Here is a 19,014-nt window from a genome sequence, read left to right as displayed (position 1 = left end):
CATGGGGCTGAAGAAAGGGCCAAAGATTTGATGGAAGAAGCCAGGCATTCAAGCCCAGCTGGAAAACAAACAGAAGGGCGTCGTGGGGAAGCTCCGTGTTCCCCGCTTCAGGCCCAGCACTGGCTCTCTCACTTATGGCCTCCTTCCCTGCGAGATTCCCGGGGATATGACCAGGGTGCGCCTGGGTGGCAGCTGACCTTCCTGGCTGTCTGTGCAGAAATAAGGACACGGGCTTGGTGACCCCCAGAAGATCTGAGGCCAAGTGTGTGCCCTCCTTGAGGAGGACCTGTACCTGTACTTGCCTGAGCCCTCACCATCAGATCCCACCAGCTCAGCTCTCAGCTGTCCTCTGACCGGTCCTGCAGCAGAATTACCTTCCTACCTCAGCTGAGTGCTCCCTGGTGTGTGACCAGATCTCCCCAAACTCCGTGTTCCTGCTCGTCCCTGTCCCCAGCCAGGGTCAGGCCACATGCCCAGCACGGGAAGCCGCATAGTCTAGTACAGTGGTTCCCAACTGGGGGTGGCTTAGCCCCCAGGCAATATTTAGTAATTCCTGAAGTCAGCTTTGGTTAGTTACAGCCCCGAGTGGTGTTGGGGTTGCTATGGTGAGTAGAGACCAGGGATGCTCCTGCCTACCTATGACGCACAGGACAGCCTCGCAGCAAAGAAGTACCCAGCCCAGATGGTCAGTAGGCTGAGTAACCCCAGGCCTGGGATTAGACCGTGATCTCTGGTGTTAGACATTCGAGTTCCACTTCTAGCTCCAAAGCCTCCAGCTGTGTGACCTTGGGAAAGTTCCTCTCTCTCACCTAGCCTAAGGGTCCTCAGGTGTAAATAGTTCTGAGACTATTCTGCAGTTCTGTAAATAGTTGTGAGAGCTAGCATTTTGAATCTTTAGCAGGGTGCTTGGCAGCCAACAAGGACTGCATACATATTAGTTCCTCTCATTCATTAATTCAGCCATAAAGTACTTCCAGGGAGGCAGGGGTCCTCAGATCGCACAGTCAAGCTGGACCTACAGATGAGTCTGTGAGGAATGATCTGATAGAGGCGAAGACAGCCTATTTTGAGGGCCCACAGGAGGGGGTGGCCTGTTGAGGGGGTGGGTGTGTACATGGCAGAGTTAGGGAAGGATTTTAAGAAAACCTTCCTTGACTTCTTGGTTGGTTAGTCACTAAGTCGTGCCTGACTCTCGTGACCTGTTAGACTATCGCCCACCAGGCTCCTCTGCCCATGGGATTTCCCAGGCAAGAATCCTGGAGTGGGTTGCCAGTTCCTTCTCCAGGGGAGCTTCCGGACCCAGGGATCGAACCTAAGTCTCCTGCTTCGGCAGGCGATTCTTTACCACTGAGCCACCTGAGAAGCCCTCTGACTTATTAGGAAGTCTCAAAATGCACACTTCAAGTTCCAAGCCTCAAGATTCAATTCCTCACATATTTTTCAGACATCTGCTCAAAGGTTGAAGTTCAGAGAGGCAAAACGATTTGTCTGAGGCCACACAGTCAGACAGAGCTCTCCTCTGGCCTGGTAGCAATGGAAAGAGGACACCAGATGATACCAGTTCTTGATGCTGGAGAGGCAGGGCTGCGGGGGCCGATGGAGGTGGCCCACGGTGGTTCTGTTCACAGGGAGACCTAGAGGGCATGGGGTGCTGGTCTCCTCCCTCAGGCTCCCCTGTGACTTCCTCGCCCACGTGTCCATTACCAGAGTGGCCACAGGGAGGTCAGGACTCTGTCCCCAAGAGCACCTTCTAAGGCAAATACACAGTTAAGGGGGTGGATGATGCTTTAACTAGTTGCTCAGATTCTCTCGGTAGAAGATGTTTTCAAGAAGCCTAGTAGAGCCTGAGGAAGGGATCAGTGCCTGGATGTTGAGATGGGGTTAGGCAGGAAAGACCCAGAAATGGGCCTGCAGTCTTTCTGTGGAGAGGGGCCCTGCACCATTCGTGGGGCTGAAAGCTGTAGGCTGGGGCAGTGAGGAGGGGGCGGGGGATCAAAGGGCATGCTCTTACTTGACTATTCATTCCAGATCAGAGAGACGGTTATTTCTACTCAGAGGTCCTGGAACAATGGCCAGGAGTTGGGCATTGGGCACCAGGGTACAGCCTTAGGACTTGGGGCTGGGCTTCTGAGGACCTCAAAGAACCAGAAATGTTTCCTGCCACCAGGGGTCAACTTGCAAAGAATGCAGAACAGCATGGCAGCAGGCCTTGGCCTCATGGGGGCAGCCCTGGCTGCCTGCCCCAGAGCTGGCAGGGGAAGAATCCACTGTCTAGAGCTAAGGGGGCTCAAAAGGAGTTTACAGCCTTTAGCTGTCAACCCCTCATTTCATCATTATGCATGAGTTTCTTCTACTTTTGATTAAATAAGACATGCAAAACGAGTTCAAATGCAAAATCCTTAGGAAAGATGACAACTTTAAGGCTTCAGCAGCTGAGAACCTTACATAATCACCCCTAACCTTAGCTATCCGGTCCATGAGCCCAGGAGGGCTGGTGAAAAGGGCACAGGCTGAAAAGGCAGGGGGTGGCTGGGGCTGTTGGTCTGGGGGTAACCCCCCACCCCACACCCCACCCCACACCGCCTTAGCCTGTTTCAAATGTAACTAAGGTTGGTCCTCCTAGACCATCATGTATAATTTAAAGAAAAAACACTCTGTTCTCATCTTGAGTGAGTGGCCAAGTCTTTTGTGTAAAGGTCCACCCTAATAAAACTGCTTCCTTCTGTAAACTTTCGATGTTGGGGAAATTTACGGAGTGCAATGCAGGAGAGCCATCACCACAGGCATCAATTATTTATGGTCCTCTCCCTTCTACCACACCTTCCCCTTGTGGCCCATGGGGATTATAGGCTGAGAGCTGTGGATCTCTTCTGCAAGCTTTCTGGCAGATTCATGCAGCTTTTTCTTGGTTACCCGGCTTGACAGGGAGTTCATCACCTCAGCAAGCAGCCAGCACTAATAGAAGCCACTCCAGCTCTCAGCAACCTTCACATTCATTTCCAAATGCTAATGGAACCATTGGCTTACAAATCCATTCTAAAATTTGGCCAGGCATCCATAGCTCATTTTGCTGATGGTAATTTCCAGAATATTATTTTTCCTTTTGGCTTATCAGGACTAGAGTTCCCTGGGGCTCTGGGTCCCTGGTTTTCCCAGCAGCTCTGACTTCTGGCCATCATGCTGGAATGTAATAATGCCTGTGGCCTGGAGCTTTGGTTCATCCAGGGGCTCGGGGATATATGGGGGTCTCCTAATCTGGACTCTGGTCCTTTCTATCTCTTGTTGCTTTTGCCCCTCCTAACTTAAAGCCTGCTTTCCTTGCTAGGTAAGATGGCAGCAGACCAGGTGATCAGACCTGACCTTTCCTCTTTCGTTTGTGAACATTCTATGGGTCCTTCCCTTGGGACTAGGGATCCTTCCTTCTGACAGAGCTCAACAGGCCCAGGACAACTGAAGACTCAGCACATTTGCAGGCAGCAGCTGCCTGAGGCTGTCTAGGGAGTGTTTCCAGAGGAGATGGAGCCCCAAGGTTCACCCAAGAGATGTACTCACTTGGGCTCAGGACCTGTTCTGGGCAAAGTTGAGAGGCTGGATCTTCTTGTCCCTAATCCCCAGAGAGGTCTGACTGATCCTGAGAGCTGTGGGGTTGGACTCCCAAGGACAGGACGGCTGTGGCTGATTATGATGGCATGACCAGCCTAGCACTGGAAAACCTCTGTACCCTAAAATAGCAACCCAATGGCCAGTCACAATGCCAGACAGGCCACCATCACTCTCACCAATCCTTTGGATTTGGAAGGATTTTATTTATGTAAACAATTATTTAAAATGTCTTAAAGAGTCTCAAAGTCAAATGTCATCATTGTCTTTTTCTAAGTCTTATCAGATGAAAGCTTCCAGATGACTGTCATTTGAAAACAAGACACAGGGTGACAGAACTGGGGTTTCTATCTACAGAGTGGGGAAGTGCCTCCTGGGTTTCTCCAGTTAGGGGAAGAGAACAAGGTGTGAGCATGTGGAGGAAGCTACAGGAGGCAGCTGATGACCTTGACCTCAATTACAAGTTGAGGTCCTGAGCTGCTGGTCTCCCCTTTGCAGCAGGGGAACTCTATTGATCCTGCAAGAACTCATTTTGCTTGACATACTCTGCTGCTTGGGGCAGTCAAGTGCAGCTAAACTTCCCCAAATCCCTGAAGCTTGTCTTAACCTTCCTTCTCTCTAGATTCCCTGATTCCTGGGCACACATATATCACAGTATTAGAAGCAGGAGACAACTTATCATTTAGGAGTCTTTCTCCCCAACTAGTGGGGAAGGAAATGGCAATGCACTCCAGTATTCTTGCCTAGAGAATCCCATGGACAGGGGAGCCTGGTGGGCTGCTGTCCATGGGGTCGCACAGAGTCAGACCCGACTGAAGCGACTTAGCATGCATGGATGCACTGGAGAAGGAAATGGCAACCCACTCCAGTGTTCTTGCCTGGAGAATCCCAGGGACAGAGTAGCCTGGTGGGCTGCCATCTATGGGGTCGCACGGAGTCGGACACGACTAAAGCAACTTAACAGCAGCTCCCCAACTAGACTGTGAATTGCTGTCAGTTGAAATGTTACCTTCATCTCTGTATATATCAGTGCCTCACACACAGCCAGGCCCAAGGGGAGATGCTCAAAAACTGACCTTGGAATGGAAGATGGAGACATGGGACATTCTCTCTCTCTTGCTGTCCCCACCATCAAGGCTGGGCCCCCGTGTGTGCTCAGCCTTCCCCCAGTCCTGTGAGTATAACTTCCTCTCTTTTCTTGCCTGCTGCCACCCATGGCTGCTGAAATCCTTGTCCTCAGGGGCCTGTCCAAGCCCGAGACTCCCCTGATGCTCCCCTGCATCTCCTTTCCCTTAGCCTGGGCCTTTCCTTCTGTAAAACCCTGATCACACACAGCCTTGGCAAGGGCTGTTTTTGTTTTTGCTAAACCATGCATGCAGATCTTAATTCCCTGATCAGGGATCAAACTAGTGCCCCCTGTAGTGGAAATGTAGAGTCTTAACCACTAGACCACCAGGGAAGTGCCTCAAGCGGCCTTGATGAGTGTTAGATGGGTCCACGTGGTTCCCCATTGAGCAGGGAGTCTCCACAGGGGCTCCATGGATGGGCGGGCCTCCGGAAGTTATACACCTGTGTCCAGGAGAAGTCTGTCGTTTCTGTCATCTTATTCTCTAAGTTCAAGACTGCTGTTCTGCGTTGTTTTCAGGCTGACTCCTATGTGGCAAGAATAAATTCCGCCTCCTTTTGATATCTTAGCCGCATTTGACAAATGCTTGTTGGATTTAATGAAATTGATTTTCTTTGTTGCATTTTCTAACTAGCCCTGACCCCAGAGTCAGGAGTCCAGGGCTAGTCCAGCTGGAACACAGAACTTGATGCCTGACCTGTGTGAATGAATGATGTCCTTGCCCCTCCTGGTATGCAGCCCCTTACCCTCAGACTGGGAGCTTCCTGAGGGCAGGGCTCTTGCCTCCGTACCTCCTGGGATAGAGCACAGGACCCCGCACAGAAAAGGCGCTGAAAAGATTTGCCAATGTGACCACCTAAAATGGGGCAACTATTACCATCTGCTGACTCTGCAGGGCTGTTTTTGAGCATGAATGAGGCACAGAAATTTTCTGGAAAAAAACTAAAGTGCTCGGCACATATTGCATGACTACTGTCAATATAGAGCAGTAATATTTATATCTTGCTGTATTCAATGGGCATGAGATAGTCCAGATGCAGCTCAGGAAACGCTGAGCGTGAGCCGCATTTCTGTCCATCTGCCCGCTGTGTGTTGGGCATCCATCCCTCTCCCCTCCGATCTGGGATCTCTGACTCAGCACCCCCTCAGATTCCACCCACTCTCATGGAACAGCTGCTCAGTGTTGGGGGAAAGCATGAGGCTAATATTTCTCTCACTTGTGTCACTTCAGCAGGTCATTCGGCCTTCCCGGGACGTGGCTTCTTTACCTGGAAACTGGGAATAAGGAACCCTGCCACGTTTACCTCACAGAGGAGTGGGGAGAATTCAGGGGGTTAGTGAAAGTGATGTAGAAGTGGGATGGACCGATAGGCCTTTTCTGGCAGATTGGGAGGCATGACCCTTTCCCATGGGGCCAGCTGGGCAGAGCACACGCACAAACCCAGGGCACCTGTCAGCTCGGAGTGTGCTCACAGGGGCGTGTGCTGATACCAGCAACACAGGCTTTCCCCACAGGTACTCTCAGGCAGGGCTCTACCTCCAAATGGCTTTAGAAGTAAAGCGTGCTCACAGCTATGGACTCCTCTGCCCCTCTGGCAGGCTTCCCAGGTGGCTGAATGGCAAAGAATTCGCCTGCCAATGCGGGAGACTCAGGAGATGCGGGTTCAGTCCCTGGGTTGGGAAGATCCGCTAGCACAGGAAATTGCAACCCACTCCAGTATCCTTGCCTGGAAAATTCCACGGACAGAGGAGCCTGGCAGGACACGACTGGGTGACTGAGCACGCATGCATATGCCCCTCTGGCAATCCTGTGAGGTTTCAGCCCCATCCTGAGAATCGGATCCAGGTGAAGCACATGCCCCAGACGTAGCCCGATGCTGGTGACAACACGGGTCTGCTTGGGACCCCTGCAACATGATGCCGAGCTTGCACTCTGAGAGGCCCCTGTGGGCCGCCTGCTGGAGCACATCTGGGACTTCTGCCCACATGGACACAGGGCTGGGCCCTCACAGACAGGCCACCTCGGGCATGCCGGGCACTGTTAGAGCCCAGGTGACGGGTTTTGCCACTCTGGCCTGGTTTTTGCACAAGGCTTTTTTGGACCAAACAGGACCCTTAGTCCTGAGGGACATGTCCCCATCAGCACCCTGGACAGAGAGGGCTTGAGATAGCTAATTATAAATTGATCTGGATGTCCCTCTTCTAGCCAAAGAGACGAGAGGCAGAGAGACCCCAAGGAAGAGAGCAAGGGGGATGAGAGACAGCCCAGGAATGGCAGGATAATGACCTAGGTAGCTAAGGAGAGTGAGAGGGTGGGAGGGCAGTTCTAAACCCATCCTTACCTCCACCACATGAGAGGAAAAGCCCGTCTGAGACATCTCCAGCCCGAAGGAGGTTTCGTTCTTGTTCGTGCCTAAAACAGAGGGACCGAAAGATAGCTGCGTGCATGACTTCTTAGCGCCAGACATGTCTGCAGCTCAGTCCCCAGCATCTGTGACCTGGAGGCACTTTCAGTGAGGTGAGACGGGGCCCCAGGTCTGAGTCCAGCTCATCCACCCCGAGAGCAGGCCCCTTCCAGGTGGCCATGTGGGTTTATTATTAGCAACCCTGCTGAAAAGGGATTGGAATACCTCATATTACAGGGCACGCATACTACGAGAGTGTCAACATAGGGGAAAGATCCAGAAAAGTGCATGGAAAGAAATCACCTACATTGTTGGCAAGAAATGGAATTTCCCACTTCGTCCATTCCTACTATTCACCAGATTCGGTTCCAGATGCCTCTGGATGGTTCCCAAATTGTAAATCGACCCTTAGGAGGAAGAGTTGTCGCCACCACAGATTTGCGCAAGGAATCCCATGTGTGTCAAAAGCTCCTCCCCACAGAGGGGCTCTGACGTGTCGATGTAGACAATGTTCTTATCACACAAGGCAACGATTTTGAAAATAAATTCACTGATCTGGATGTCTAATTCTAGGGTAAGGGTCACACTCAGGTCCCTACTCTCTGTTCCTTCATCATCGTTTTTGAGGGCTAGTTTTTCTCTTCTCCTGTGTCTGTAGCGCATCATTTCCAATGCAGAGCAGGCTGCTGGGGTTCTGGGATGCCATGCTGCCTTCTCTTTCTTTTGACGCTCCTCCCATATGGTAGAAGAGAATCCAGTATGGCAAGGTCCCCCCTACAGCAATATATGGTGCAAAGGAGCCCTGCGCAAGTCAAAACTGGAGTTTGAATCAGAAGGAGCGAGACAGTCTGAGGAAACCTTGCAAACCGGTGGGGTGGGAGGCGGCAAGACTCGGGGAGTAAGTGTTTCAGGCTGTGGAGTCGGGCTCAGCTGGGCTCAACTCAGGCTGCCAGATAAAATACGGGATGCTCAGTTAAGTCTGAATTTCAGACAAACAGTGAATGGTTTTTCAGTATGTCTGCCCCAAATGTTATATTTTATATTCGTTATATCTGGCAACCCTCATTCAAACCCCAGTTCCTTCCCAAGTGGCGGGAGCTCTGGCAAGTCATTTAGTCCCTCTGAACTGCAGTTACCTCCATTGTAAAAGGAGGAGCTTATCAGCAAAACCAGACTTCAAGGCTGTTTGGAAAGTGTGGAGCCTCACGTCCAGCATGGGAGCACTGGGGTTTATCAGGGAGGGAGGACTTCTAAACCCTGTCATCCTGTGGGGCTGGATTTTTTTTTTTTTTTAATGCGGACCATTTTTTAAAGTCTTTATTGAATTTGTTACAATATTGCTTCTTTTGTTTATATTCTGGTTATTTGGCCAGGACTTAGCTCCCGGATCAGGGATGGAACTCTGCATTGGAAGGTGAAGTCTTAACAACTGGACGATCAGGGAAGTCCCTGTGGGGCTGGATTTCCCTCACGTGGGCTTTGCCTGCCAGGAGCCCAGGACCACGAGCACCTCTCAGGAAGCGGTGCTCACCTTCCAAGCTGAAGATCCTGTCCCCCAGGGCGTCAACAATGTCCTTCAGGGCCGCCTCGTCCGTGACGTTGAAGAAGTGTTTGTCATCGGGGTCACTGGCGATGTATTTGATTTCGTTCAGAAAAGCTTCTGGGTTGATCCCCCTGCGGTTGTAGTAGCCCAGGACCTGCCAGGGAATGGGGGGCAGGGGCGACAGACAGGACATGGCACAGACTTCCCCCACACACCCAGGGCAGGCTGGAGCAACTGCTCTAAGCTAGGATGCTGGAGGTGGGAGGCTTGGAGGTGTTTTCCAGTTTCTGAGGTTTCAGAGCCTGCCTGGCAATGGGGGGAAGAAAAAACCCACAGCTGTTGTGAAGACGTAAGAAGGACAGGCCCATCTGCGGGCCTGGATGTGTAGTTCACTGGCCAGAAAACACTCCCCCATGCACAGAGTCCCCAGGGGGTTGATGGCAAAGCCTCTAGAAGGTAGGGATGGGGGGCAATGTGTGGGACAGGACTCACGGCCACGGCGTATCTGGTCACGTTGTCCCTCTCGCTTTGCTGGATCACCTTCTCTAGGTCCGGGCTGTCGTGGGACTCCCCATCTGTGATGACAATCATCACCTTCTTGGCCCCTTTCCTTCCGCCCTTCTGGAAAGCCTCTGAGCTGGAACCCGAGCACAGGGGAGGGTCACAGAGGGAAGTGGAGATGGGGCAACCCCCCAAACTCCTGCAGAGGCGTGGCCACGGGAGCCAGGGCTAATCTCTCAGGGCAACTCTACAGCTGCTGGAACCTCAAACCAAAGAAGAAGCTGAATTGAGACACCCAGACTACTTGTCCACTGGCTGCTCAGATGGGTCTTAAATCTGCTTGTCTTTATATTTATTTATTAACAATTAAAAAAACTTTATTGAAGTATAGTTTCTTTACAATGTTGTGTTAGTTGCTATACAGCAAATTGAATCAGCTATATATATACATTCTGTGGGCTTCCCTTGTGGCTCAGCTGGCAAAAAAAATCTGCCTGCAATGTGAGAGATCAGGGTTTGGTCCCTGGGTTTACACATATATACATACATACATGTATGTACACATATACATATACATACATATATGTATACACATAGCCCCTCTTTTTGGGGTTTCCTTCCCATTTAGGTCACCACAGAGCATCCCTTGTGCTATACAGTAGGTTCTCATGAGTTATCTATTTTAGACGTAGTATCAATAGTGTAAATATATTAATCCTAATCTCCTAATCCATCCCACCCCCTCTTCCCATTATCCATACGTTTGTTCTCTACGTCTGTGTGTCTATTTCTGCTTTGCAAATAAGTTAATCTATATCATTTTTTCCTAGATTCCACATACATATATGCATTAACATGTATTTGTTTTTCTCTTTCTGACTTACTTCACTCTGTATGACAGACTTTAGGTCTGTCCACATCTCTGCAAATGCCACAATTTCATTTCTTTTTATGAAACTGAGCAACATTCAAATCTGCTTGTCTTTAAAAAGTGACTTTAAAAAAACCCTCTCAAGTCCTGATCATGCTGCTTTGGGCAAGCAGAGGGAGGGGGTGGTTCTGGGAGGGGAGTTCAGGGTCAGGTGAAGATCTTTAGAGGCCCTAATTTCACGGTTCAAAAACCCTAGCACACATTAGAATCACCTGGGGAATTAAAAATGATGCCAGGCCCTACCTGGACTCATGGAATCAGAATCTCCGGAGTATAACCTGGGCACCAGAATTTTCCAACAGTTCTAATGAACATGGGGGTTTGAGAACCACTCCCCTAAGATCTGAAAAGGTGATGAGTCAGAGCAATTCAACACCCAAGCAAATGTGTGTGATGAAGCGTGACAAAGATTTTTCCCAGGAGAACCACTTTGATTCTCTTTTAGGGACTATTAAATATCAAATTCTATGACAAATATTCTTCTTTCTTGCTTTTTATTTTGTTTTCAGTGGCCAGAGCAGGTGCTTGGCCTGCCTGCCGGGCTGTCCAGCCAGAGGCCTGGGGGCTGGCACGCTGCAGACAGACTCCTCGCAGCTGGCGACCCGTCTATGAAGCAGAAAAAATTGGCTCCGGAACCATCACTAGCTTTTGGTGCCTGTGTGGCCAACTCTCCTTCAGACCGTGAGGTTCTGAATTTCCCAATGAGGAACTATAAACAAATGTTATCCTTAGGCACTGCAGTAATTCCTCACGGCTCTGACCCACAGATTTAAGCACCATGATGCCAGGTTAAATTCCACCTCCAGGCTCCAAGGCGTTGGTTACGAGAGGTATCTTTTGTTACACGGCAAGCTGATGAGCTGACATGCATGATTTAGATGCTGAGGAAGTCACAAAACTTAAAATAAATTAGTTCAGAGCATTTTCAAGCTACCAGTTAAGAGAAATGGACCATCTGCCACTCTCTGAGAAATTCTATGATATTCTGGATATGCTGGCTTTAAAAAAAAACCTCTAATTTTAGTATGAGGCGTGGACTGAGGCACACTTGACAGGACAAAATAAAGCAAATATTTTGGGCTTAAGCCCAACTCAGTGGAGGGAGTCTACGAGCCCCTCAGAGGAGACTCAATATGCTCCCAGACCTTCTTGGAGGGCCAGGTCCAGGAACAAAACTTCAGGAGAAAAAAATATGGCAAGGGAAACACAGGTTCTATTACATATAGAGCCAAGGACATTTCAGGATTATATTTCCATAGAGTGGAATGGTGTGAATATCTGTATGAATCTGTAATTGTGTAAATACTGGCATGAGTCATCAGATTTAAACTTGTGAATTTGTACTGTGTAAAAGACTTGGGTTTGTTGCTTTGTAAATTAGACTAACTTTCTGGAGAGCAGTGAGAGCTTTATGCTCATGATAGGTTCCGTGAACCTGGAAGCCAGGGTGACCGGGTGGAGAAAGCAAATCGTAGCATGTCTCCTTTCTGCTCAAATCCTGTCCTGGCTCCCATTACTCCCAGGTCCTGACAGAGGCTCGCCAGACCCTCAGTGACCCTTCTGACCCCTCTTCCTGCTGGAATCTTCCCTGACCCTGGGACCACCAGGCCTTTATCGGAGCTTCTCCCTCTTGGAACTTCCTCCACTTGGCACCCTGCTGGCCAACTTGCTCACCTCCTTCAAGTCTCCACTCAAATGTTAGTTCTCAGTGAAGCCTTCCCTGACTTCCCCATTAATGCTGATTAAATATCTGCCTTCTCCAACCTGCTTGACTGCCTTTCAGTTCAGTTCAGTCGCTCAGTCATGTCCGACTCTTTGCGATCCCATGAATTGCAGCACGCCAGGCCTCCCTGTCCATCACCATCTCCCGGAGTTCACTCAGACTCACGTCCATCGAGTCCGTGATGCCATCCAGCCATCTCATCCTCTGTCGTCCCCTTCTCCTCCTGCCCCCAGTCCCTCCCAGCATCAGAGTCTTTTCCAATGAGTCAACTCTTCGCATGAGGTGGCCAAAGTACTGGAGCTTTGCCTTTACCAGGCTGTATTTCCCACCACCCCCATCCCCACCCCAGGCTTGCCAGTGGCTCAGTGATAAAGAATTCACATGCCAATGCAGGAGATACAGGTTCGATCCCTGGGTTGGGAAGATACCCTGGAGAAGAAAATGGCAACCCATTCCAGTATTCTTGCTGGGATAATCCCATGGACAGAGGATCCTGATGGTCCACAGTTGATGGGGCTGCAAAGGGTTGAACATAACTTAGCGACTAAACAAGAAGAACATTTCCCCACCATATCTTGTGTCTTCTAGCATACTATTTTATTATTATTATTATTTTGCTTATTGTCCGCCTCACCCTCAGCTTCATGAAGGCAGGACATTTATCTGTTTTGTTCACTGATTCACCCTGAGTACCTAAAACTGGGTGAGGCATACAGTAGATGCTCACTAAAAGGTGTTGCATGAACAAAGGTGGCATCACAATGCCATCCCGCCCCCTCCCCTAAAGCCACACGTGGCCAGAGTCACCTTCATGTGCACGCCTGATGATGACATTCTTGTCCTTAAGAACCTTCACTGGCCACTCACGCTTGCTTTGGCTACAACAGTACCTCTCTCATAATCTAGTTCCAAACCTTCTTTGCAGCTTCAGGGCTTACTATCCCCCCAACACAAACTGCTCAGAGCAAAGCTGTGAACATAAATGTTCCTTGACTTTCCGTCTCCTCTGTTCTTACTGTGGCAGAATGTCTTCTCTACCTCTCCCTGCTGGAATCCTGGCATCTTCCTAGGACAGGTCACATGTCCCCCAATCCTGGCAGTCCTCCCAAGATCCTCCCTTGGAGCCTTCCCTCTCTCATCCTCACTGAGTTAGGCTGACACTTATCAGAGCTTCCCTATTAAGCCTGGGATCACGAGTTACCATTTTTATAAGCCCTCAAGTCCATGGCCTGGATCTTCTATTTTAGTAGGTGCACAGAAAAAAATGCTCTATGAATAGCTGAGGGAGGAAAGAAAACCTTTAACCTTAAAAGGAGCCAGCTGTAATTTGGACCGCAGACTTGGCCAGGCAGAGCAGATTTGAAAGTTCACTTGAGGTGCAGGTTGCACACCCCAGCAGTGCTTGTGAGTCACGATGGTTCAAGTCACTAGGTGAGTCGCACACTTACACTTAGCCTGGGGGAGATGGGCTGCGAAGTGAGATGGAAACAGTGGGCTCCACCCCACTGGGAGTCAGTCAGCTTCTCACAGATAGCTCAGTGGGTGTGGGCTTCCTCAGTTCTGCACTGGCCACTTCACAAGGGCCTACGTGGGGGTCTCAGGGGCTCACCCCCATGAAGACAAAATAGCAACAAGGGCCCATTTCTCAGGAGGGTGAGTAAGAGCCATCTTTACAAACAGAGATGCTCATTTAGGGAAAAAGCTTGAGAAAGTTTTATCAGCAAACAGAAATACGCTGGTAGAGCGTATAATCATAAAGAATCATGAGGTTGGAAAAAACTTACTCTTTGACCACACAAAATCATGTCACTACTAAATAGCTCCCACACTGTGGAATTCTGCTAAACACATTGACTAAACCTACTTGAGGGGTGATTATAACGTAATGGGACTGTGCTCTCAATGAACACAGCAGAACTCATATTTGTAGGTGTAAAATTTATACATTTAAATCTCAATGCCTTGGACACAGTCATCCTGGGAGTTTTGGCTACAGCTGGAAAGATCTTGGAAACTGACTTTAAAATCATTCACTGGTTCCAGTGCGGGTGGATACAGTGTTCTGAGCAATGGCAGGGTCACTGGAATAAGCACGTAGCTCTCTGGATGGCTATAAATAACCTTCATTATCACTGTGAGTGCTTGTGTCACGTTTAAAGAACCAGCCTCATGGCTCTGTAATCTCAGATGTTAGATTTGACTCTGTTACTCACATTCCACTCATGAAAAATACCCCACAAGAAGATTCTGTTCTCATGCGACCCACACACTTTTGATAGGGGCTCAGTGGTAGAAGATATTTCCCGAAGTTGGCTGCAAAAATATCCCCTGTCCCCCAAAGGCTCTTCTGTGACGTGACCTTGCCTTTCCTCCATCAAGGAGGGAAATTAAATTCTCTTCTCCTTGAACCTGAGCTGGCCTTAGAGACTTGCTCAGTTGTAGACTATGGCAGGGAATTCCCTGGCAGTCCAGTGGTTAAGACTCCATGCTTCCACTGCAGGAGCCAGGGGTTCAATCCCCAGGCAAGGAACTAAGATCTCACATTCTGTGTGGTGTAGCCAAAAGAAAACTATGGCAGAAGTTTTATTCTGGGGCTTCTGCAGCTAGGTCACAGGCAGTCTTGGAGTTCCTGCCTGGGTCCCTTGGAAAACTTCCTCTCAAAGACAGACTGCCATAAAGTGAGAGTGTCAAGCCGCATGCCCACGCACAGGGGCTCAGATTGCCAGCCTCAGCTGAACTCCCAGCCCACGGCCAGCCTCCACTGCCAGCCACGTGAGCGTGCCATTCTGGATGACCAGTCCAGTTGAGCCTTCAGATGACCACAGCCCCAGCTAACACCAGACTTCAACCACATGAGAGAATCCAAGGGGAAGTGACGGCTGAGCCCAGCCGATGCCCAGTACTTTGAGGGATTAATTATTGTCTCTTCAGATACTAGATTTTGTGGGGCAGCAACAGATAACTAGAACAGTATCTAAGATCTGGAAAGATTATTATTATTATTATTTTTTACCGAGCAAATTCAATTCCGAATGCTGTCCGGGTTTCCGTTCCTCCTCTCTGCTCAATGTGGCTGGCAGCTTCCACCACGTCCTTTACAGACCTGTAGTCATTGAGGTGAAATTCGTGTACCACGTCTTCTCCATACTGCACAACTCCAACCTGCGAGGAAAAGGAGGGGCAACCGAATGTCTTGACCCCTGAAGGCTGGCCCTTCAGTGATGGGGCCTCCTGGAGTCATCTCTCTGGGACTGTTCAGGAGTGAGGAGGCCTGGGGACCTTCCGAAGGGAGAGGGATTAAGCCAAAGGGAAGCAGGTAATGCAAAGTCCTGGGAATGAATGGCTGGCTTGGTGAGACAAGCGGGAGGCGCCTATCGAAAGAGGAGACTGACCTAACAGACCCAGCAGATTAAGTTCCTTACTTAAAAAGACAAAAGTTGAGCATAGAAGTGAAATCTAAGTCTTAGGAACAGCGTGGGAGGATGGGCTATGGTATTGTTCACCAAAATCTGGAGCTAAGATTCGTTATATTTTGGAAGAGAAGTCTGAAATATTAATTAGCCTCAAATATTAATATCCTTAAAAGAAACAAAATCTTAAAAGAATAAACAAAACCTACCTGTAGTAGGACTAGAATGAACAAATACTATCTTTGGATGAGCCCACAGAGTTTATTTGGTAAAAGTGCATTTCCGAATGCTGCATTTTCACCTGGCATACCCTAAAAGATGGTCTATCAGGGGTAGGGAACTCATCACTTCATGAGAAAGCCCACCCCCTTTTTAACAGCTTTGATTGTTACAAAGCAATTTCCTAGGGCTTCCCTAATGGCTCGGTTGTAGAGAGTCTGCCTGTCAATGCAGAAGACACAGGTCTGATCCCTGCTCTGGGAAGATCCACGCGCTACGGAGCAACCATGACTACTGAGCATGCTGCAACTAGAGAAAAGCCTGCAGGCAACGAAGACCCAGCACAGCCAAAGAGAAATAAATAAAGTTATTAAATAAATAATTTCTCAGACGACTTGAAATCTACCACCTTGTCATTTCTATTCACTGGTCCTCATTTGGCCTGCCAAAACAATGCTGAATAAACCTCCCCCCTCACTGGCTAGGCAGCATTTCAAATATGTCCTGGCAGCTATGACTACTTCCCCAGTCTCTTCTGTAAGATCAAAGTGTCTAATTCTCCCCCTGCCTCACCCAGCAGGATTCTGCTGCCTTCCCACTCTCTGGCTGATCGAAGTTTTTGTTACTAGATGGTGTCCATCCCAGAGGACAGTGGTTGACCCACCCAGTGATGTCCCAAACTGTCCCTTGATGTGCCCAGTGGAGATGGGTGTCTTGGGCAGCAGGACCCTGTTGCTGGCCCTTTCACCTACATCTTTCTAGTGCATGCAAAGACACTCCCCCACACAGGGCAGCATCTGGCATGGGTTGGGGTGGGGGGGCTGTTTGGAGGAGGAAAGAGTCCCAGCCCTGCTCACCTGGATCTGCCCGGGGCCAATGTAAAACTTCTTCAGGATGTTGATGAGGAAGTGCTGAACCTCCACCCAGGGGTAGATGCTGTTGGAGCCGTCCAGGACAATGACGATGTCCATGTAGGTCTGGCACCCTGCGAAGTGAGGACATGGTCACAGCTGCCCCACGAGCCAGGGTCTGCAAATCTCCGGTTCCCTGAATGATTGTCCAAGGAAGCCTGGTCTGGGAGCCGTCTTCAGGCTGAACATTTATCTGGGCCACGTGAGAGAGGAGCCCAGGAATTCCTGACCCTGCTCCACAGCTCTGAGCTGGCAGTCTGAAGACAGCATCAGTTAAGCCAGAATGCCTCTGCTCCTCATCAGGAACTGACCACCATCGGCTGGTCTTAGTTTGGAAGGCAGCCAACACTGCCCAAATCATTGGTTCATTACTGTGTATTTTACAGTAATGGGCAGGCTGGCATTTACCACTTTCAGCTCAAATGAATGGGCTTCACTTCTTAGGAGGGAGGCATGGTGTAAGGGCTAGAAATGTGGAATCTGGCATCAGACTGTTTGACCTCTGGCTTTGACCTTGGGCAAGCTATTTAACAACTTGGCATCGGTTTTTGCTTCTGTAAAAGAGGTATAATGATAGCAGAGGATTGCTACGAAGAATTAACAAGGTGATGCTTCCCGGGCTGAACTCAAGAATCTTAGCTGATCCTCGTGTTATTTTTTTAACCAAACCAGTTTGTTAACGTAGTAATGACATCATCAGGTCAAGCTCTTGTGCCTTGATCTCTGCTTTGAGTCTGAAAGTTTCTCTATATTCTTGTAATATGAATACCAAATTAAAATGAATAATAGCAACAGAATGAATAATAAAACCTTGGTACCATAACAAATGGAAAAAGCATCTTTTAACATCTAAGGAATTGATTTGTTTGTGAAACAGCTGGGGTTACTCTGAAATAAGATATCATGAATCTGATATGATATATACTAAACTATACCACATTGAAATACTGGGCACCTGCGTATTTTCACTGGAGGATTTTCACACTATTTTCAAATAAATCTACTTTATAGCAATACAGTGGGGGGCGGGGGGCGTGCTTTGTGAGTCAGCACTCCAGTAACTCCAGCATCGTGGAGGTGCAGCGCGTTGACAGCAGCGCTCCAGGAGGGCAAGGTGGTGGGTTTGAGCCCAGGAGCCTGTCTCAGGCTCTGTGAGCACTTCAGAGGCTCTGGGTGGCTCAGATGCTCAGGGTTGCCTCTGCTTTAGGAGAAGCTGTGTGGGTGGCTCTCGTCTTGCCTGCATGCTACACGTAGCACGTGATGGCCCTACGCCTCCAGGCTGACGGTGCCGGTAACTGTCTTCTCCACTGCTCCGCGGCCCCACACCTGTGGATCCGCACGTGCTGGGGGGCTGCGTGGTGCCGGCAGCCGCGAGGACACAAGACAGAGACGCCTTGATTGGGGCGGGGGGTGCGGTTCTAATCTACTGGTAGGGACCAGGTTTCTTTTAAAGCCAGTTTTATTATTAGAATGTATTTATTAGTACTGATCTCTTTCTTAAAATTTCAAAAATTTTTTCAAGACACCTCGGGAAGAGCCTTGCTTTAGGTCTGTGATTTTTAAACATGGCTGAACACGCTTCTGAACACAAATGCACGCACATGCGTACACGTACCTGGGGCCTCATCCTAGACCTGCGGAGTTAGATCCTCCGTGGTGTCGGCAGAGGTGGCGGGGGCAAAGGGTAATGTCCTGGGATCTGATCTGCTGGTCAGCAGGGTGAGGAGGAGGAGGTTCTGGGAGGCTGAACCCAGAGGGAAAAGTAGCTCCAGGTTGGGAGGCACACCTCACGTGACCTGCTGCAGCCCTCCTCCCAGCCCAGCCGCTGCCTCTGCTCTCCTGCTGATGATGTGTGAGAACAGAATCGAAGCCCCCTTATCACCCCCAAGAGGACCATTTCGCAGCCCCCGCAGGACTGACCCTTCCTCCCTCCTCCTCCACGCACCACCTTCTGTCTCTGGGCGCTGTTGTTCGGAGGGAGGCTGCCTTTAGCCAGAGGAGCTGATCCCCTCGCCCTCAATAAAGCAGGCCGCAGCTGCTTGGGCAATGGTATTTGGCCCACAGGAAATAGTGAGGCTCAGAGCCAAGCCAGAGGCAAGGTCTGCACTTGACGTCCTAGACTTTTCTGGCAGGTGTGGAGAGAGTGGGAGGTTTGTGTTCCATGAGGCCCCGGGAAAGTTGGGCAGCGCTCCCTCACGTCCAGGAACACGGATTAGATGGGACTATTACCAGGAATACTTCTGTTCTCCTTGGCCCTGCACCTACAGGGCAGCTGCCCTGCGTAACATCAGAGGGCACCATTCACATTGTAGTTAGTACACGTCCCCAGTAGTGAACCGCGTCCCCAGATTTGTGCAGTGCACAGCCTGCCTGCTGTACATGGGCAGCCTGGCCATCTCTTCCTCACTCAGGTTTGCAAAGAGCCTCTCTGGCTGTCAGGATGGTCTTCATAACCTTAACTCCCCCACCATCACTCTGTAGGGGAGGGTGGGCCAGGATTGTGACCCCAGGGGTTACCCAGAGAGCCGGAGCTGGGCGGGGCTAGAGTCCAAGTTCTGCTCTGTAGCCACGGGATGGGGAGGTCAGAGCCTGGGGCCTCGCAGGGACTGCCGGTTGCTCAGCCTGAGTCTACAGATTGGAAGCCA

At 49.8% G+C, this 19,014-nt stretch overlaps 1 protein-coding gene across 1 annotated transcript in view; it reads right to left on the bottom strand.

Annotated features, from left to right (window-relative positions):
* Positions 1–19,014, bottom strand: part of ITGA11 (integrin subunit alpha 11) — a 95,568-nt gene that overhangs the window by 40,810 nt on the left and 35,744 nt on the right. The window contains exons 6-10 of the mRNA XM_068993477.1: positions 16,316–16,443; positions 14,843–14,991; positions 9,167–9,311; positions 8,663–8,828; positions 7,069–7,139 (exon numbers count right to left, since the gene is read on the bottom strand). Of these exons, the coding sequence (XP_068849578.1) occupies positions 7,069–7,139; positions 8,663–8,828; positions 9,167–9,311; positions 14,843–14,991; positions 16,316–16,443 (659 nt within the window). The remainder of the gene's footprint in view (positions 1–7,068; positions 7,140–8,662; positions 8,829–9,166; positions 9,312–14,842; positions 14,992–16,315; positions 16,444–19,014) is intronic.

Source organism: Capricornis sumatraensis, chromosome 2 (genome assembly GCF_032405125.1).
Source record: "Capricornis sumatraensis isolate serow.1 chromosome 2, serow.2, whole genome shotgun sequence".
NCBI classification, from domain to species: Eukaryota; Metazoa; Chordata; class Mammalia; order Artiodactyla; family Bovidae; genus Capricornis; species Capricornis sumatraensis.
Note: the sequence above shows the minus strand (reverse complement) of the source record. Positions and strands in the feature narration are given on the sequence as shown.